The sequence below is a fragment of the Ursus americanus genome, chromosome 2 (assembly GCF_024610735.1).
Source record: "Ursus americanus isolate L20-20 chromosome 2, mUrsAme1.1.p, whole genome shotgun sequence".
NCBI lineage: Eukaryota > Metazoa > Chordata > Mammalia > Carnivora > Ursidae > Ursus > Ursus americanus.
In genome coordinates, this window is record NC_142128.1 from 76,929,170 (window position 1) to 76,951,581 (window position 22,412).

General features: G+C 35.2%; 1 protein-coding gene and 1 pseudogene across 3 annotated transcripts in view; both read left to right on the plus strand.

Moving 5' to 3' along the window:
* The window catches only part of RCOR3 (REST corepressor 3), a 53,059-nt gene that overhangs the window by 27,656 nt on the left and 2,991 nt on the right, over nt 1-22,412 (plus strand). For 2 of the 3 annotated variants that reach the window (XM_045787836.2, XM_045787837.2), the window contains exons 9-11: nt 5,930-6,007; nt 14,046-14,103; nt 22,048-22,289. In XM_045787836.2, coding sequence (XP_045643792.2) covers nt 5,930-6,007; nt 14,046-14,103; nt 22,048-22,289 — 378 coding nt within the window. The remainder of the gene's footprint in view (nt 1-5,929; nt 6,008-14,045; nt 14,104-22,047; nt 22,290-22,412) is intronic. The other variant, XM_045787839.2, reaches the window with a different exon arrangement.
* On the plus strand, nt 3-5,919 carry LOC123785825 (vesicle transport protein GOT1B pseudogene; annotated as a pseudogene).

Genomic DNA, 22,412 nt, shown 5'->3' on the forward strand with positions numbered 1-22,412 from the left:
TATAAAAATCATATTTTTGATGAGTCTGTCTATTCTGTTCATCCACTTTTAAAACCTCAGTAAACTAAGTTTTGTACAGATTTTCTCAGCTACCCACTTACATAAGCTCTACTCTTTAAAATTTACCTTGTTTCCAAATTCAGAGATGCCTCCACCTATTCTAAATTTGAATCCCAGCATTGTTACCAGTTAGCTCTGTGATATTGGGAAATAATAGGATTTCTCTGAGCTTCAGTTTTATATCTGTGAAATTGAGGATAAGATAATCATACTTCTCTTACAGGTTCTTAGGAGTTAGTTGAGATGTTACTTGCAGATTGTTGAGTTGTGTCTGGCACATTTTGAGTGCTTAGTGAATAATGGCTGCTTTCCTCATCCTCATCATTATTATAAGTAGTAGCTGCCGTGGTATTATAAATATGTCATCATCATAATCAGGTTAATCATGGTTAAGAGTCAGGATCTAGGGTCACTGAACGTAAATTTTAACCCTAGCTACATCATTTAGTTTCTGTGTAACCTCGGGGGTGCTGGTTAACTTCTTAACTCAGCTTTCTCGTCTTGAAATATGGATAATAATATGATGCTTGGAAGGAATTAAACAGGATAAGATGAGAAGTTCTTACAACAGTGCCTAGCACATAGTAAATACTCAGTTAATGGTTGTTCTTAGGTTTCTGGCCTTTCTCAGTCATCTTTTCCTCTCTGTCTTGGTTTCTGTTGTTTTCCCTATCCTTTAGACCTAGTAACTCTTCTCAGTGTGTACTTTCTTGGTCTGTATCAAGCAATCTTACACTATGCACCAGTGACTTCTGAATCTGCTTCTCAGGCTGTGACTTTTCTCCCAAGCTTTGTATTGCTATACCTCTAGCTACCTGCTAGGCATCTCATCTAACCCCTAAAAGATGGTTTTTCTCTGTCGCCTGTCTGTTGAAACATGAGAATCCTCTTCATTTTATCCCTTGCCATTATCACATCCCCCAGTATACACAAATCCAAATGGTAACCTAGTTGTGTAAGTTTATCAGAAAAATTTTCTTTAAATCAGTCCCCTCACTTTTAATCCCATCACTACTACCTTTGTTCAGGTCCTTACAACCACTTATCTGACCATAACTGTCTTGTGAATTCTCCTTGCTGTCCACTTTCACTGCAGCTCTGTGCTACACATTGTTGTCCATGTTATCTTCTTAAAATACTGGTGTGATCAAAATCATTCATTTTAAAGCTCTTCGTTAATTTCTACTTGCCTTTAGCAAGTTACAGCAGAGGTAGACAAGAATTGATCAGAAGGTCATGTTAAGAAATCTAAAATTCATCATGAGTTAAGAAACCACTGAAGGATTTTAAAGAGAGGTGTAACATCGTCTTATTTATATTTTTCAACTACATCTCTTTGCATTTTTTATTTTAGTAGTTGCTCTAGGGATTATGGTTTGCATCCTCAGCCTACCATATCATCCTTGCTTAGGTATTACAATGTTATCCCTAGAATTAATATTGTACCACTTTATATAAAATGTAAGAACCTTGGCAGCGGTTTAGTGTGGGAGCAAGATAGTTTTTCTCTATCCCAAACATTCAGATTTCTCTATCTCGTGACCCTGGTTATTCACCCAAACTGCTCTTATATTTCTCTTTTTTCTCCAACAAACTTCTTTTTTTTTAAAAGATTTTATTTATTTATTCAAAACAGAGATAGAGACAGCCAGCGAGAGAGGGAACACAAGCAGGGGGAGTGGGAGAGGAAGAAGCAGGCTCATAGCAGAGGAGCCTGATGTGGGGCTCGATCCCATAACGCCGGGATCACGCCCTGAGCCGAAGGCAGACGCTTAACCGCTGTGCCACCCAGGCGCCCCTCCAACAAACTTCTTGAACAAATATCTACCATATTAGCTTCCTCTGCTTTTTTTTTTTTTTTTAAGATTTTGTTTATTTATTTGACAGAGAGAGAGACAGCCAGCGAGAGAGGGAACACAGGCAGGGGGAGTGGGAGAGGAAGAAACAGGCTCCTAGCAGAGGAGCCTGATGTGGGGCTCGATCCCATAATGCTGGGCTCACGCCCTGAGCCAAAGGCAGATGCTTAACCGCTGTGCCACCCAGGCGCCCCTTCCTCTGCTTTCTTACCATCACATATTCTCTGACCCTTCCCAGTGTAATTTCTGCCCCATACACCATCCCAGTTCTACCACTGGAAAAAGCTATCTTTAAAAAGGTTTCAAGTGGTCTTGAAGCTAGGGTAGGGATGGCTGCATCTTTCCAGAAGATGTGGCGGCTCTTGCCTTGTCTGCTTCCCAGCTTCTTTTCTCCTGACTTTGCTTCGTGACCTGGGCGCCCTGACATTCTGTCGCCACTGCCTTCACCCTTGTAGCCATGATCTTAATGGACACCCAGAAAATTGGAATGGGATTAACAGGATATTGAGTGTTTTTCCTCTCCTTTGGAATGATTCTCTGATTTGACAAAGCACTATTGGCTGTTGGTAATGTTTTCTTTGTAGCTGGGTTGGCTTTTGTAATTGGTTTATGAAGAAGATTCAGATTCTTCTTCCAAAAACCTAAAATGAAAGCTATAGGGTTTTTCCTGGGTGGTGTATTTGTAGTCCTTGTTGGTTGGCCTTTGATAGGCATGATCTTTGAAATTTACAAATTCTTTCTCATGTTCAAGGGCTTCTTTCTTATATGGTCATTGGCTTTATAGGAAGAGTGCCAGTCTTCGGGTTCCTCTAGAATCTACCTGGAATTTGTAGATAAAGTTGGAGAAAGCAATAATATGGTAGAAAGACAAGTGAATTGGAGACTCATTTAAAATGTTACATTATTTATAAAGTCCTTTGAAGACTATTCAGCACAAAATTAAATTACATGAAATAGCTTGTAAGGTTCTTTACAGGAGTTCAGAACATAGAACCTATCAAGTACCAATAGCAGTTAACCAGCAGTGAGAAGAGTCTTCTAACCAAGCAGTCTAAGAAGTCAGCGAGCAGACTGAAGAAGCGAAGGCTGTGTTACAGTACATATTGAAACTCTTGAAGATGATTTTTAATTGTTTTTCTGCAGTGTGGGAAAAATAGCCAGCCTTGGAGAACTGTGGTCTGTTTCTTTCCTTTTTCTTTTGAAGATGCAGGAACGTCCATAGGCATTTGCTTTTTAGAAATACCCACTAGAATGGCAAAAATATTTCCAGTTGCATTGTCTCTGAAAGTAGTACATGAGTTAGATTGGATGATGTCATTTTAATGTATTAAAATCCCGGAAAACCCAGTTTGATGTATGAATGATTTTTTTTTTGTAAACATAGGGTTAAAATTTTTTAAATTGCTCAAAAATTTTTTAAACAACAAGGGAGTAAGATGTACTCAGTTGCCTGTACTCATATTCTATCCTTAACACTACAACTTGACTTATAGCCTATTTTTATTATAAAGGACCTTTTTTAAAGCTTTAAACTCCTTTCTTGGTTAGTCATTTGATGTGTGACATAGTAAAGATTTGCACTCTTGGGTTTATAAATTCTACTATTTTTATATTCCAGACACATCTCATATGAAGACAGTGTCCAAACTGACTTCTCCCACACCTGCCCTAGTTACCTGTTCCTCCTTTGCATTCCCTATCACAGTGATTAACACCACATACACTCAGGTACTCAAGCCAGTGGCCAGAGTTATCCTTGATTCTTCCTTCTCCCTAATTCTCCCCATCACGTGTTTACAAACACATCTTAATTTTTGTTTCCAGGTTATTTCTTTTATCCATCTGTGTGCCACCACCGTGATTACTTCATTCCTACTGTTTTAATTGAAGTCCTCTATGTTTCTCATTGGGATTGTTACATTAATTTTTTCCTTCTTCATTCCATTCCATTCTACAAATTACTACTGGAATTATTGTTCTTTTATAAAAGGCAAATATGGTTACATTGCTTCCTTGCTTAAAAATTCTTTAGGTTGAGGCACCTGGGTGGCTCAGTCGGTTAAGCGTCTGACTCTTGCTTTCAGCTCAGATCATGGTCGCAGGGTTGTGAGATTGAGGCCCACGTCAGCTCCATATGCAACACTGAATCTGCTTGTCCCTCTCCCTCTGCTCCCCTCTGCAGGCGTGCGTGCGCTCTCTCTTAATAAATAAATAAATAAAATATTTTAAAAAATTCTTTAGGTTTCCTCAGTCTTTAGGCAGAATTCAAATTCTCTGTTCTGTCCCAGCCTAACTGCTTTTCCTCTTCTTCCTACATGCTATTCTGCCTGGAAGGCATTTCCTGCCCAACCTTGCCTACCTGTGTATTTCTCTTACTAATCCTTTGAAACAAAATTTAGATGTCATCTCCTTTGGAAAATTTACCCTATTTTCCCCATTACCCACGCCTGTTAACATGAATACAAAATACTTGCTCTCTTTTCTCTCTTCCTCCAAGTTTAGTTTAGGTGTTTTAGCGTTTATCATACTTTTATATTTATTTATCTCCCCACTAATCTATGAAATCCTTAAAGACTGAGAATTTACATTTTTACATTCTATCTTTGTGTATCTAACATGGTTGACCGACTAACTACATTTGAATCAACCTAGATTTTTATATTTTAGCTGTGTTAAGATCTCTGAGAAAAAATTTCTCAAATCACTTTATAAATATTTAATTGAGTATACTGGAAAAAAAATAGCAAACCAAGAAAAAAAGCGTAGACAAATGAACAAACAAAAATTCGAATCCTTAATATTCTAGGTAAAGGTTAATAACATTGCTAGTAGAATAGTAGTTAAAAACTTGGCATGGTTCAGATTCAGGTTCTGCCTCCTCTCTCTGTAGCGTAGGCAAAGTTTCCTGCCTTCTCTGTGCCCTGCCTTCCTCATCTGTAAAATGGTTACAGTAAAAGTAGAGTCAGTTCTGCTATAATGCTTATTTTGAAAACATGAATTTGTTCCAACACGATTGATATACTAGGGAACAATTTGAGTATAATGTGAATTTTGCATTTGCTTGTATTTGATTTTTATGAGTGGAAAACTGACCTAGCTGAGTACATATCCAAACACTTCAGGTGTATACCAGCTCCCTCAATTGACTGTATGTTACGAACCACACACATCCGTATCTGGTGTTAAAATTTTTCATCGGATTTCAAATAACCTTCCTTCTACCACTTCCCAGTAACTCACAAGCTGCAACTATTTGACACTTGTATAAGCAACCTTAGGTCTTTTCCAAGGTAAAGTACCATCTTTATTGTAGCATTTGTAAATTTCTTTATTATTTAAATGTGTAAATCTGCTATCATTTTTATGAGGTTCCTGTCTTTTTTTTAATGTGTCATTGATAAAGTTTTTCAGTGTTGAGTCCCAGGCTCTGTTTCCCCATAAGTCCTGTGGTTTTTATTGTTTGATTTGGCCTAGTAGGGTGATTTTTGAGAATAGGTATGTCAGGTTATAGCAGAACTGATTATACTTACTTAACAAAGTAGTTGTGAAAATTAAGTGATTTATTACATGTGAAGCACCAACAATGATGCTTAACCTAATAAACACCTAATGTTATCCACTCTCATCATTATTATTCTTATTGGAATAATTGTTATTTTTATCAAAACATTATGGTAATGAGCAATATTGATGGAATTTAATTCCTCTGTATACCATTTGTCTTATAAGAGACATTGTTAAAAGATACTCAGATACTATGATTTGTAGACTGCTTATTAGCATACTAGAGATATATTAGTTACATATATAATTAGTTAATTAGTAGATATATATATAGTAATTGATGTGGATATTAGTTGAATGGCCCCAAGTGTGGTAAAATGTAATTAAGTGTCTGTCCTCCTAAAATAAAATTTAAGAAGGTTTTGGTATATATCCTTTTCATTTGTTGAATACTCATACATTTACTTAAGTATGTGATCTCATTCATACTTCGGGTTTTTTTGTTGAAGGTTCAGAATGCTAAGCAAGTAAACAGTGCACTTAAACAGAAAATGGAAGGCGGAATTGAAGAATTCAAACCTCCTGAGGTATGTTATTGAAGAATATATGTGACTAAGTATGGTGAAACCTTATTCCTTGAGTTATCTATCCAGTATTTACTATTTTGGTCGCATGTGTTGTTAATACTTTGAAGATGTCATAGCGTGGGTAATTTGTCATGTTTCTGTTTTGTCATTTAGATAGTCTTTTGAGACTTGGCTAACAATTTAGGTGAAGTCATTTCTTTCCTGCCGTTAGCAATTCATATCAAGCAAAGTGAGTAGGGAAAAACAGCTATACAGGTAGGCCCAGTGCATGTGAAAATAGAAAGTAATTGATAAGAAGCCAGTACATTTCTGGGTCTGCAGGAGTGTTTGCTCAAAGCCTTTTCCTACGTATGTGAATTGGTAACACAACAAGAGAAAGAACGTAAGAAAAGGAGCTCATTTAGCAATTTTAACAATTTTTTATTTTAAGGTATTTATCTTTTGACTCAGATTTTTAATTAGGATTTTAGTATGTGGACTTAATTAACATTCTTGTACTCCTATCCCTGAAAATGTGAAATCTAAAAACAAGATAGAGATTAACCATTTTCTCAAGTCTTTCTTCTGTTTCCTCTGAAACCTAATACATATTTGATATTTGTGATAATTATAGTATTTAAATGCCCATAAAGTCCAATCAAGTCTTTTCACAAAAGCTTCTATTACAAATCTTCTCTTGTCTCTTTTTTTTAAGACTCCTATGCCGTGCTTCATATCCTGGACCTGCCTTTCTCTGTATTTAATAATCAAATTCATCCTTATTTGGTCCTAATGGGATGCCCCCCGCCCCCCATCACAAGTTGCCTGAAATATCTACAAATGAAATATGCGTGAGGGGTGGGGGGGAGGGCAGAAGAGCCAGGGGGCAGTGCTTCAGAACGAAGGCACCATATTCTGTCTCACTCATTAGAATCTTTCAGAAAGGAAGAGTCATTGGGAATAAAATTGTTCTTTTGTTTGTTTGTTTGTTTGTTTTGAAAGAACTCTTTTAAGAAGGTTAGATAATGGGAAAGAATGAAATATATATAAACTAATATAATATCTCATTCCAAACCCACAGGTAAAATGACAAACATTTGAGTGACATTTTTGTTTATTTAAAGATAGTAATACAAAGAATATTACTTTATATTATTGTAACAAAAATTGTTTTAAATTTCATATTACAATTATTTTAATTTCATATTTAATTATGCATTAAAATTCATAAAAGCCAAAAGTTTGAAATGCCTATAATTTCATAACTTAAAAAATTAACTTTAAAAAATTATAGCAGATATTAAAAATAGCAGAATACCATAAAGAACTTTATTACCATAAAGAACTTTATGTCAATAAATTAGAAAATTTAAATAAAACTTAGAAATTTGTAGGAAAGGGGCGCCTGGGTGGCTCAGTCGTTAAGCGTCTGCCTTCGGCTCAGGGTGTGATCCCAGGGTCCTGGGATTGAGCCCTGCATTGGGCTCCCTGCTCCGCTGGGAGCCTGCTTCTTCCTCTCCCACTCCCCCTGCTTGTGTTCCCTCTCTCGCTGACTGTCTCTCTCTCTGTCAAATAAATAAATAAAATCTTTAAAAAAAAAAATTGTAGGAAAATATATCTTACCAAAATTGTCTTAAGAAGAAGGAAAAACTGATAAATGTATAGTCATTAAATAAAATGAAGTAACAGTTAACATTTTTTTCATAAGAAAATACTGAGCCCAGATGGTTTTACAGAAAAAGTCTACCAAATTTCAAGGAAACAATGATTCTAAACTCAAATTTTCCAGAAAATGGAAGGATAGCTTCACTCATTAACATAACATAAAGTACGACATGAAAGTGCAGTAACGTTTATAAGTTTATTTTCATATGATGCTCCCATAAATCCCAAGAAGTAGATGTAGCAACTACTATTTTATATGACAAATTTGGGCCTCAGAGAGGTTAACTGGCTTGATCAACGTCACATCTAGTAAATAGTGAAATTTTGGCCATATTTCACAATCTTAGAATCCATTTAGAGTCCTAGGTTCATATCCTGCTCCCTCTTACTTTTGAAAGTTTTCATTTAATAGCAAAATTATATTTTGATTTTCACATTTAAATGCAGTTTGGGGGTTAGAAGTTATCAGACATTTATATTTTTTGGGTTTTTGTAAAAATAATGATCAAAATGAAACAAGCAGAATCTTAACACTCTACCATCTATACCATGAAGTTTGATTATTACTTTGAGGTTGGTTTATTGAACTCCTATGACCTGAAAAATGTATGTAGTGTTTATTATCTAGAAAACACTGAGGATATATTTATATTTATCATATTATTTCTGTTGCTTTGCAGGGAAGAACACCCAGAATACACCTATTTCAAAATACTAGATTAGCAGTCTTAGTAAAGACCTTGAAAAATCATGTGATCTGTCACCTTTTCTTTAGGTTAGATAATAGAATTTCTACCTAATATGTAATAAAAGAATTTCATTAACCATTAGAACAATAGGCTACTAAGTGATGTAACTCATCTGGAAGTAAACAGTTACTAAGATGCTTTACTTACTCATTTGGTTGTATTTGTTATTTTCACTTAGGAAAAAATTTGTTGAAGAAAATTTATTCACTCCCATAAGTATTTACTGATCACTTATTTCATGTAAAGCACTGTTTTAGGCACTGTGGGAAATGTGTGATGGATTTTTCCATCTGCCTTAAAAAATAAAACACAGTCTAGATGTCATAAGGCAAGCTGGTTGAAGTTGTGTGATAGATTTATAAGTAAAAAGCTACAGGAAAACAAGTGGTAATTCCTCATTCTTGCTAGATAATCAGGGAAGACTTCCTGACGGGTGACGTTTCAGCTGAAGTTTGAAGGATGAGTAGGAGTTTTGCACATACAAAAAGTGCAGGCAAAGGGAATAATATGAACAATGGTTTGGTATTGAACAGTACATTCAAAATATGTATAAATCCTGTGAGGGAAAAAAATCAGTCAACGGGCATTCTGATTACTATTGAGAATTTAGTGAAAGTGTAAAACAGTTTTCTCTCATGACACCTATTGTCTCCTTAGGAAAGCAAATTTGGACGCAGGGGACGAGTGAATGTGGTATATGAGAGAGATGTTAACAGGGTTGAGTTCAGCAGGGACTTCTTTATAATAGAGATCAGTGGGCAAGGGCTAGAGTAGAAGAGTCTGAGAGCTACGAAGAGAAGTTTGCCTTTTAAATTAGGTCAAATGGGAAGACCCTGTAGTTTCTTCAATATAAGAAGGATGTAATGGGAGTTTTTAATTTTAGGAAGGTTATCCAGGTAGTAGTATATAGGCTAAGTTGGAAACTTTATAGCTGTTAAAATACTAAGCATGTGAGTGATAAAGTAAATGGTAAAAGGCGTTTTGGGTATGGTCAGGTATTAGTTGTAGGAGTGGACAGCAAGTGATAAATCCAAAGAACATTGCAAAATAGAAAATAATGTATCGATTTGAAAGTATGTAAGAGTGTTGGGGGAGTGGTGGCCTGTGGGTATCCTTTGATTTGTTTTGGTTGGAGGTAGGAAGGTGGGACAAGGAGATTAATGAAACCAGGAAAGAAGAAACTTAAAAAAGGAGTGCTTTTTAAAGCTAGAAATTTCCCCATCTATTGATGTTTTCATGCATAGGTGGGTGACTGTCTTTCATTATGGATGTAGATTGGAATTTTCAGCATTGGGTGAAAGGTTTAACTTGGTGTCCTTTTCTAATACTTTCAGTTCAAAGATAGTATGAATCTACTACTGACAAAAATGGGAAAGATGCGAGGACTAATTTAGTAGGGAAAGGAAGCGTGAAGATACCGAAATCACGAAGGATGTCAAAGATTGTTCTAGAAGCCTCTTTGGGGTCTTTCATATTATTAGTTTTATGACCATTATATATTGGATTATTTTCGTTTAGATTAACATTTCATTATTTTAAAAACAACTATATTTCCGTCTGGGATTTGCTGTAGAAGAATGTTCTGGTACTGAACATTCAGTGGTACTACCTAACTAACCATAACTACTACACAATTTTAGATTCCTAGATATAATCTAGTTGTCCTTTCCTTAAGTTAAGCAAATCTCTGCGAAAGTTTCTTGGGTTTAAAAGAGAATAGAAAAATCAATAACTTGAAGGAATCTTATGTATTTAAAATTTTTTGACCCTGTTTCTCCTTCAGTCTTCCCTTTCTTCCACTGCTTCCGTTTTGTCATACAGACTCTAATTCAATGCAGTTTCAGCCCTCCTCCCTGCGTTTTTCCACTGAAGCTGCTGCTTAAAGGCTAACACTGCTGCTAATGATCAAATTCCATGGCTCTAACTCATTTTTCTTGCCTTTTTCTGAGCCTTGACATAGATGACAACCTCTCTTCCTTTAACTTTTGAGAGGTGATGTCTTTTGTAACTATTACGTTCCCTTTTTAGCTGTAATTTTCCTTTTGTAAATACAAGCATTATCCAAGTTTTTATCCTCAAAATTCACTTCTCTTCTCTTTGGAAACATCATACAAGCTCATCACTTCACTATACTAAAATTGCATCATATGTACATTTAAATGACACAAACTCAGCCACAGATACTTAGCCAAGTGAAAAGGAGTATGTTTAGTAAGAGGAGAGCTGGCAATCCTGCCTGAAGTCCCGCAGAGTAAGCAGTTAGGGGCTGGAACTGTGAATTCACTGGGGCTGGAACTGTGAATTCACTATTTCTTTAGAAGGCTTTAGCTTCCACAGGCCTCCTGTGCAAGCAGTCTCCTTGATTTGAAATTCTAGTATTTAAATATGTATTTATGTTTTTTTATTCAGTACTACCCTAAATTTCAACCAAAGCTTCATCTAGGATTAACTGAAAAACTAGTGGTCCATTTCAGTGCTGGAGGAATATCTGGCCGTGTGGGCTTATTGAGAGATTGTGTGCCTATCTCCATGACCACCTTTGTAAGAGCATTTCAATAGTAATTTGGAATTTAAAATAAAAATCTTTTTGTTTTAAATTCAGAGGCAGATTTTAGAACCTTACATCTGAGTAGGATGTTACTCCATTGTTTTCCCTCATAAACATTTTCCAGACCCTTAAAAGCTGTGTTTGCATAGATGAATCTGTTTTAGCCTCAAGTGGATCCTGAGCTCCACCTGAATGTCCTGCTTAATACCTCATTGTCAGTGAATCCCAAGTTACAGTCATCATCTTAGTCTTGCCTTCCTCTTCTCCCCAATCAGCATTTCATAACTTCTTAGGTCCTTAATGGCACCACCCTTCTCCCAGCTCTCCAGGCTTAAAGTCTTAATCTGATTAGAACTCTACTCCTCTCCCTCTGTTCCCTCCCCCCAAAAACCTATTGCCTATTAAATTTAGTGTGAACTCATTAATCTTGATATTTACTGCCCTTCCAAAAGTGGTCCTTACCATATTTTAGTTTAAATACCACCAACTTTCCAGGCGTATTTATCACTTCTTCCTAATTGTTGATCCTGTTGTTGCCTATGCATGGTGTGTCTTCTGATCTTTGCCTTTCAGAAACTTACCCTGTTCTTTAACCCACCTCAGTGTCTAGCCCCTCCAGCTGGCCTTCCCTGTTCTAGTCGTTGTGACTTTTTCCTCTCATCTTTGAATCCACAGTATACTCTGAACTTTTAATTTTATTTATAGCTATTTGTGTTTATCCTATCTCCTGATTTGCTTATAAGCCAAAATAAGTTTTCATAGTGCATGTTACTTTATTTTTTGTTCCCTTTCCATTAATGATAACTTTTCTTCCAGTTTCTGCCTTTCAGGTTTAACAAACATCAGTTGATCAACTTCAAATTCTGTTTGCTCAGGCACTGTGCCAGGTGTTTTTTGTATATGTTCTAAACATATATAAATTTTACATATATATGTATGTATATATACATGTATATATTTTACATTTATTCTAAATTTAGTCCTCAAAACAATTTGCCGTGTAGTATTACAGGAGATCCTCAGTATCCAAATGCTCATTAATCTACAGGATTCATGGAGAAGCAAAAGTTGCCAAACAACAGAATATTTGCTAATGAACTTATAAAATTGGGCTCTGCTCCCGAGCTATCCCTAATTAATTCTAGCTAATTAACTCTAGCTGTTACCTTTCCCACCCATCACATCAGCATCCTTCTCTCTTACTTTCTTGCTAATGTAATGCAAATACAGCACAAACCAAATTTTAAACCTTGCAAAAGATGCAAAACTTCTGAAGTCTATGAAAGTACAAGAGAATGGCTTTAATCTCTTGCAAAATTGTTGACAGATGGGTATTTAGCAGAGTTAACAATTGAAGAAAAAAGGGTGATGACTCATAGGCATTTCAAAAAAGAATTTGAGTAACAGAATTAAGGGAGGCCCTTGAAAGAATTGTTGAGGTCTTCAAACAAAAATGACCCACTCTGTGCTCATGTTGTAATTTCAAATGCCAGTGTATGTTCAGCAAAGACATGCCAGTGTATGTTCAGCAAAGACATGCCAGAAATAAAAACATATAAGCAAAATCATTAACTATTTTTTTTAAAATAACTAATTTTCATAAGTTTTAGTTTCATATTTCAGATTAAGTTGCAAGTCAGCCCTTTATTTTTTACCATTTATCCTGAAATATTTGGACCTGTTTTAATAAGGTTCTAGTATCTACCTTTCACAGTGAAGGTGGCATCAGACTGCCTGGGTTTTGACTCAGATATTAGCTCCTATTCCATTCATGTTCATCCTCTTTTTGGGGAAGATGGATTTTGAATTTCAAGTTTTTCTTCTGTCATCTCCTTTTTCCTTTTCTTTCCTTTTTTTCACTTTTTAAACCATGGTTTGCCTTCTCTTGTTACTGCTTCTTTATATATAGCCTATGGCCCATTCTTTTTCTTTACCTTTTTAATGTTCTTTTGATTCATTGCCAGTATCCTGACCTTGAGGCTTATCCACTGTCTGCCTGCCCTTGCCTTGGTCTCTTCTTAATCTCATCATCTGGTGTTCAGTGCTTTTGCTTTAGGTTTTTTCCTCCTTTATTCAGTCTCTTTAAAAACATTTTCCTTTCTTCTCTGATAATATTTTTCTAATTTTGAATTTTTGTTTTATTCTTTCTTCTGAATGCTTACTTTGTGTACCTCTTCACTCATGGTGAGAAAGTAGATATTCCCAGAACCTCTGTGTACTGTAGAAACTTTTATTGCTAAGACCACAAGTGACATAAGACCTAAACACTTGTTCTCAAAGGAGGCCTTTTTTCTGTTTTGCCCAGCCTATCCATGTATTACACCAGGCCAGTTTATCTGGGCAGTTTCTTCTGTAAACCTCTGTAGGCTGGTATATACTTATTGCTGTCCCTTCTTCTACTGCCAGCAGTTCTTGCACTAATCAGTGGGTATACAGTAATGAAATTTGATTCGGTGTTCAGTATTGTAGTTTTGCTATAATTAAAGTCCTAAACGTAGGATTTTTTTTTCAACAAAAATATTGGGAGAAGTGTGGGGAGGTCTTAGGGAGAAAAAATCTATTCTTAACAGTGGGTCACTTTCTGCTTCAGAAATTTAAATCAATATTTTAGGAATTAGGCCTGATCTACAGTTCTGTATTAATTTATAACACTGGTTTTGGTGGAGTAAGGTTAGGTTTAATTTAAACGTGAAGAGAAGAAATTTTAGAGCAAGTCACAGATCCTCTCTAAAGAAGATAAAGTCTCTTAAATGCTTAAAACTAGGCTAAAATTAACACTTGCCATGTGTGATAGGAACATTGTAGTTGGAAAATGAATGACTAATAGATATTCTCAGTTTTAATGCCTCTGACTAGAGTATAAATGTGAATGTTGTTCATTCTCCCATATTGGTACATTTCCCTTTCATTATCTTTTTGTGTGGGTAAAAGGTAACTCAAAATATATTTTTTAATCCTTATAAAAACAGAATCTTCGTAAATCAGAGTTTTAGTAATCTCATGTCTGTGATTTGGTGAAAAGTTAAACAAAAATAAGCACTTTGGAAAAATGTCTGTCTTCATATCCTCATTAGGAAACTTCTCTTTAATTTTGTAGTCAAATCAGAAAATTAATGCCCGTTGGACCACAGAGGAGCAGCTTCTAGCAGTGCAAGGTATATTAAAGATAAGCAGTTATTGTTGTTAATTATTTAACTTGTCATGAAAGGTGACTACCATAGTTCTTCCCTTCCTTTAGAAATGGATCAAGAAAGGGCTCTTGCGTTTACCACAAAGTCCTGAAAACCAGGAATTCTGTTTTGTTCTTGTGGATGTGACTTTACCGAGCCTGTATGCATTTGGGGTCCTGTACAGCAAGTAACACATTCTCAGCCTTAACAATGATGGTGATGACAAGCTTGAACAAGTCATGTGGTCTCTCTGTGCCTTTGCTTCAGTTTTCCTGCAATTGGGTTCATTCTTACTATATTAGTCATTGATACTTCATCATTAAAAGCATAAACTATTACATGTTTCTGGGTTTTCCAATTATTCTGTATAATAGTGTTTCTCTGATAAATGTCAGGTACTGAAAATATTAACGATACACTTAACTTTCAGTGTACCATAACTTAAGAGATATGCCACTGAATGCTTAGAAATCCGACTTTAAAAATACATATATATACTATATAAATAATAAAAGAGAGAGTTAAGAGATACATTGAAAAATATACATATAGCATTTTTAAATGCACTATTTATAAGAATGCTTTGTTGAATTATATGGCAGAGCACTCTTTGTATTATGAATGCCCATGGGCAAATTTGTAGTGTTATAAACTTGGATTTTCTCAGGTTTGAATTACTTAAGGAAGGGCAAACTGTGTATTTTTAATTCAGTGTTGTAGGTTTTTTTTTTTTTTCTTTTCCGTTCAAGGTAAACTATCTGCAGGACTGATTGTGTAATTACAAGTTTGGTCTACAATTTGGTTTTTCCTGGCTGAGCCCTCTTTGTGTTGAGTACTAATAGCTTTTTTTTATCTAGGTTAACTACTATAAGAGAGTTGGGCCCCTGCGAAACATATAAGTATACTTTGAAAAATATTCTAATTATTCAAACATAGAGAACATATTTAACTCAAAAAGGATGTGCAGGTATCATTTGCATGTGAGAATAATTTGATTACTAGATGACTCTGCAGTTTGGACTAGAGTGAGTAAGAATTACCCTGCCAGTGTGATTAGAAAATGTCACAGGACGGTGCCATCAGGATGATGTCAGCCTTCTCTTTGCCTATACAGCACAAAACAGTCATTTCATAAACAGAATAAATACTTGATCCTATGGAGGCAGGGTGCTGGCTATGCATTTAGCGCATCTGTAATTGTGGAGCTAAGTTTCTGAATGAGGCAGAACAAAGTTTAATTAGTTTATAATGTTCAATAACAGCTATTTTTAAATTAGAAACTGTTTAAAATTTAGATTACAAAATGAGTAGGAGCGCCTGGCTGGCCTAATCGGTAGAGCATGAGACTAGGGTCGTGAGGTCAGGCTCCATGTTACTAAAAAACAAAACAAAACAACTAGTATTTTCAGGGGCTGTTTCATATTGATTTAGATCTATGACTTATAGCTCTAACATAGTTATTTGGGGAAGCATTGCTTTTATTGACGTAAAGCCTGTGTTTCTATCCATCTGTGTGTGTGTGTGTGTGTGTGTGTGTGTGTGTGTGTGTGTGCCCTGTAGAATTTAACCCTGATTTCCAGTATTTCATTTACTTAAAGGTTAGTTATTAATCCTGTACTCTAATATGAAAATTATCCCAGTGAAAGGATTTTCTGGAGAGACTCACTTAGGGAAATATGTTTAGGATTTGATGTTCTGCAGCACTACCATGGAATCCTATGCCTGGGTCAGATATGCTGAGCTGCATTCAAGGGAAGGGACAATGGCAGGATTTACATGTATAGTTTGAGCTGTATATGTGGACATTATCTCAGTTTATAAATATTAAAAAAATATTTATGGATATAGTCAAACATTTCCTCTCTGCTGAGATATATTCAGTATTCTTATGCACATTTAAAAAGGAATTCTTAAATTATACTAATGCAGCAGTTTGTACAGAAATACGCATGTTGTTGGGATTTTGAAGGCACTTTCTTGATAAGTTAATGTCTTTATTTTAACTCTATATGTGGGATTTTTGTTTCACTTCGGGTTTTTTAGGGTTTTTTGTTTTTCTCTTCTGGGAGGGGGGTTCGTTACATAAAATAAAACAATATAGCTATTTGTATCCAAAATAGGGAAGACTTTAGGGAAGACTAAAAGGCGCCATTTTTGCTAATGAGCCCACACGTTTATATAATGCTCAGAAGCGTGTCTTATAAACGGTATAATCCTACAGTAATGTCACATGTACCTGAATCTCAGTGTGGTTAAGGTACATAACTGCAGTTTTTATTTTAACATGCAGTTTGCTGTCCAGAAATACCTGTCTTAGCAGGCAGTTCTTTTGTTTTTCTTCTTTTTAATCTTTATTTGTGATAAACCTTTATATGATATTATTATGACTGTTTCAGTTTTATAAAATAATAAATCATGTAAGTTTTGATACTAATATTTTAGTTTCTAAGCACTTTATATTTAAGACATTTTGTGTATGTATTTTGATTTAACACTCATTTGTTAAATGCCTTTTTAAATCTTGCTCATAATTGACTATTAGGGTGACCTGCAGAGAGAAATATAAACTCTAGTGTCATTAGTGAGACTTACTATTCTACTGTTAATTAACTTTTTTATTGTAACTTTTTTAAAACCACATACATATATTAGGATCATTTCCTAGGGCTTAAATACATATTTCCCACTTTTTTTCCCGTCTACTTAATACTGTTGTTAACTAAATACTACCACTTAAATAATGACTATTTAAATAAATAATAAACTATTTTTCCTTCTTTCTGCCTTATTTGGAAGGGGGGAAATCATGCTCAGACCAAACAAGAATGTTTATACTTGTGTAATCTATCACTTTATTATATTAATTTTAGTTCTAAATTTTAGTTCTAGCTATGTTATAACTTCATTAACATTCTTTCAAGAGTCCTCAGGTAGGATGTTACAAATGTGGCTAATTTAAACCTCTTTCTAAAAAGTACTTGTTAAAAATGGTATTTCTCTACTTTCTGTAATCTGTGCCAGCCTTAAGTAGCTGAGTTTTCTATTATAACAGATTAGTTAGGATATTAATTATAGTCTTCACAATTTGTGTGAATGGAAATATCCCTATTTATAGCTTGTGTGATACATATATAAATATTTTTTCTAATTTGTAATGCTTTTAGGTCAGTCTTGATATTCATATGATAAACATTTCTTATTTAGCAAGAATTAAGAAGAGAATTAGATTCTGGGTGTATTTTTTTCATGTAAAATGGAACAATTATTAGCTGTTTTAAAAATAATAATAATAATACATTTAAATGATAGTAGAAAACATTGACTCTTCAAAGTGTAGAGGGGCGGAAGCCTGGTGTACAATATTTATTTCAGGCCTTCTCTTAAATGCATTTATTTCATATTAGTGCTAAAAAATAATGTATTCCCCAGCTAAAATATTAGTGCTATTTTAGGGTAAACAACAAGAAACTTTTCCAGTTTTATCAAGATATCAGCTTTAATGTTTATTTTATTTTTTTTTCTTATTGTCTGCCTTCTCATAAAACGGGAAATGACAGAACTACATTCAAGTCATTATGCTTTCACAGTTAAATTTTACCTTCTCTTCCTGTAGTTTATACATTTCATTCATTTTTAGGTTGCAAGCCTAGAAATTGTCTTCTTTCTAATTTTATCTCATACATTAAGAAAAAAGCTAGAATGGTTCCTAAAGGAGGGGAGAAAGCAATTTGGCACTTGATTAAAATATATGGATTGTAACCCAGTACATGAATGAGCAAAAGGAAATGGAGATCAGGAGATTTGTATTTTTCCATTTAAAAGACACTCATTTGCTTTAGAGAGTTTCTTCTATTATAACAGGTATCATAAAAATGGAGAACCAAAAGTATAATTGTCAGCCCTCTGATTCACTCGCTTCAGATAACGCATGATTCAAAATTTCCAGCATCTTTGTGGTGGAATTTAACTTATAACAAGGATGATGGGAACACAAGACTCGGAAGAGAAAGGCTAGATATTAGAATGAGAATATATGATTTTGACTTGTAGTCCTCACCTAGATGCACCATTCCCGGTCCCACTGCTGTTGATGTCTTTTTTTTTTTTTAACTTTAAAAATGAGTTCTTGAAGAGATTTACAGGAGGTTGAAAGAAATGCAAGTTCTCAAAGTGTTTGAGTTTAAAATTAATCTCTTATTGATAGGAAAGAACCACATCCTTGGAGTTTCTAGATGTCACTATGTTCTTATTTTCAAAACTATATTTTCTGGTTATACTAAGTACATGCTCACTTTTAGAAATATTGTTATAAGAAGCAAGAAACAATATCCCCCCCAAATTTTACGCCTAGGAGCAGCTTGCCACTATAATGTTTTGACTTTTTTTTCTGGGTAGCCCAAAATCAGATTTTAAAGATAACATCTTAAACATACCAAAAGCAGATTCATGATGTCCCTTCTATCTCGGGGCGGGGGGGGGGGGGGGGGAGGACACCTATAGTTTCATGTCCAGAGTTGGAAAACACAACACCACAAATGCTCCTGAAGTTATAGTCTTACTAGCCAAATTTTAAAAAATATGAATATGTGTTTTTGTTGGGCAGAACGAAAAATACTGTTTGGAAAATGTGGGCTTTTATAAAATATGATGATAGTTATATTTTTATATTAATTCCCAAACAAAACTTCAGAAGTGTCTGTTGAAGATTATAAGGTATCATCTGCCAGCATAGGTAGGCAAGTTGTTTGACTGTAACTTTCAAAATTTGACTGAAAACACTTTTTTCCCTCTTCCTGGGAAATTTGCAATTTACCTCTTCTAGGATTTTCTAAAATTTCATTCTACTGACCTTAAAAACTGACCTTTTGCCCCAAGGTGAGAAGTTTAATTTAAAACCATGATTCAGATGGACCTAATAACCATTTTACATCTTCAGGAAGTGAGAGAGATTTAATCAGTGTTTGATTCCCTTGCTGATAAAGCAATCAGATGTCCTTACTTACTATAAATTGTGAAAAAAAGAGTGGACCACCCTTCTTCCAGGTACAAATTGGAACTGAAGTAGCTCTGATGTCCTGGGTTGTTAAAGTTAGTTGCTCTGCATTGCTACCCCTGCTAGGTTTTCCTCCAGAAGCCTAGCTGGATTCTTCTGAAGGAGCTGTTCCAGTAAGTCTTCAGTTTGTGTTTCACTAGCATTTACATAGTTATCAGCCACAGTATAGACTTAAGAATTCCACCTTCTAACCAAAATATGCTGTTGAACCAGCATCATGGGAAATGTGAAGGTGTTTAAAGAAGTTAGCTATATGCGATTCTTGTGGTTTGGGGAAGAAAAGCCAATCTATTTCCTGAGCACTTCCTGTGCACTGAGCATTATATTTCACAGGACGGTACCTCCCAACTTTTCTCACATCATGGCATACAGAAAAAAATTATGAAATTTGTCACAACACACCGGGGCAAACGAATGAGACTGCCGTTGTCCAGAAAGGACTGCCAAGAAACACTAGCTATTCCAGACCGTGCCCAGCCATCCTTCAGGCTAAGTGCTTTAACATCCCCGAAGGCCCACTTGTTCTCAGGACACGAGTGGGATCCTCAACCATACTACAAAAGTCTGCAGTGTGGTCTGAGCCTTAAGATTTTACAGAGTAGTCTATATGGCATACCTGAGTTAATGATAAACATACTGGGTGACTCAGAACCTAGGCGACTTAGAAAAAGTCCTTGACATCCAGAGTGTATAGGAAAACCAAGCCTCCTACAGGAAGTAGTTTTGGTTTGGGGGTCTGTAATTCGGGAAGTCCAACAATGTTGGTGACAAGGTAAAGTCCCTTGAGCAAGAGAAAATAAAATGGAAAATCAAAAAAAGGGACAGTTATAAAATGGAATCAGACGTGGGGACAACTTACTGGTAGGTTTTGGAATATATTTTGCTAAACAAATAGGTGTTCTGAGGATTGTAATACCTTCATATTTGGAGTCAGATAGTCTTAATGTGACTTCTTGCTACGATACAGAAGAACTAGTCTTAGATTTATTTAAAGTTTTCATTTCCAAACTCAAGTGTTCAATAGATTTGGCCATTTCTAGAATGTAAATTAAATGCCCCTTGTAAAAATTAGTACATCAGTAGAACTCTGTGTCTGATTACTAAATAGGAGTTATTTTTCAGTGCAGCAATCTCAAATGAGTTGTTATTTTCCAAAGTATAAGTGGTAGAGAAGTACCTGAATAGATAGCAATAATTCCTAGTATTAAATAATGGTGGTTTTTTATTGCCAAATAAACCCTCAGTGGAACCTAGTCACCCTTAGAATTTTTACTCAGTTACAGAGTTTGAGTTGGAAATTAGCTCATGGATTTAAAGAGAACTTATGTTGCTAAATACTGTAATTAATATTAAGTGTCATAATTTATTGTCATGCATATGTCTTTCCTGAGAACAAAGCAAATGAGCACAGTTTATAGACCCCAAACTCTATATTAAAAATCATTATAGCTTAATCATGTCAAACCTGCCCAAAATGCTCTTTAAGATAAGGCACTCCCCCTAGAGTCAAGCCTGGCTAGTTGAATTTAAGCAAGAGATACTCATTCCCAAGTTCTCCATACAAAATAAAGGCAGAAATTAAAAACAAGAATTTTGTCGTATTGTGATAGTGCTTTTAGGTAATTGGGTAGATCGTACCAGTAGATATCCTTAAGAATGAATCTAGCATTTCTCTTGAGGTGTTGACATACCCTTATATTATTATCTCATCTGTGATTGTATACATGTTGAATTTATTTAAATTCCCATGATTCTGATTGCTTAGGTTACATTATAGACTTTAATATCATAAGTATCATTTTTTTCTCTTTTTTCATCTGTAATTAATGAGTGACTGTTTTCCGGTACTTTAAACAATAGTTATGAAATTGTAAAATCAAAATTTTTGACACCTTTTATATTTTGAGTTAAATGATGAGTCAGTGAACGTCCTTTTAGAATTCCCTTAAGAGCACTTTATTATCCATCTGATTATATGAAGTCATTCCAAATTCTGTTGTATAATTGACTATCTCAAGTCCATAAATCAAATATTATCTTTCATTACAATAAAATTTTCATTACAAAAAGTTAGGTTCTCAAGTAACTGAATGTACAGTCCTTCTTAAATTTAAGGTAGTGATGGTAAGCACAGCAAGTACTCTACACGTAGTCACTGCTGTAACCGTATTCTGTAGGCTGTAAAGTACAGCTAGGGAAGAGTCCTCCACACACACAGTCTTTGGAACTGTTAGATGAGTTGAAATCCAACCAACTCTGAAAAATAGCTTCTCTTTTTTTTACCCATCACATTGTGATGATTCTCTTTTTTATGTTTCAATTCTTATTTCTATTCATTGGTACCCCGGTGAGATTAGGCAAGTAATCCTATTGAAGCTGGTATTTAGACCAAGTTATAATGCTTTTCTTAATGGGGGAACTCTTAAGACTACTCACTCAGTCCGTTGAGGGGATAAAAGAGATGGCTCATTCCCATCCAGTTTTGTTTACAAACGGTGTTGCTCAAATTTAGGTGACTGGCTACTAGGGAAATAAATGAATGTGGAATTGAGGATGGAACAAAGAATTCAATGCTTTACAATAAATGGACTGTATTTGAGAGTTCAAGAGAGGATTGGAGAAAATAACTGAGTATGTAAAAAATGGTAAGTTTCTGATTGTTCAGTTGAAGGCAAGTGGCTGGCTCACTGAAATGACATAATTAATAGTTCTCATCTGTGACCCTGATATCTGAGTCTCTACTCAGAATTGAGAAATGAGCAGAGTGTATGAGAAAGGATTTTCATTGCTGGTATCTTTTGTGTGTGCATGATGTATAGTACACACAGCTCTCCTTATTGATCCTTCACAGGTGTATTATTTACTTTGCCTTCCAGGTGTCCGCAAATATGGTAAAGATTTTCAAGCTATTGCAGATGTAATTGGCAACAAGACTGTTGGCCAAGTGAAGAACTTCTTTGTAAACTACAGGCGTCGGTTTAACTTAGAGGAGGTATTGCAGGAGTGGGAAGCAGAACAAGGAACCCAGGCTTCTAATGGTGATGCTTCTACTTTAGGGGAGGAGACAAAAAGTGCTTCTAATGTGCCATCAGGGAAGAGCACTGATGAAGAAGAGGAGGTGTGTTTGTGTATGGAATTTGAGCTAATATGAGTTGAGGAATCATCATTTTGTGTGGTGTTCTGTAAGGTTAATTTGTCAGAGGACTAGCTAAATGAGCATGAAAGGTTGACAGTGCACTGA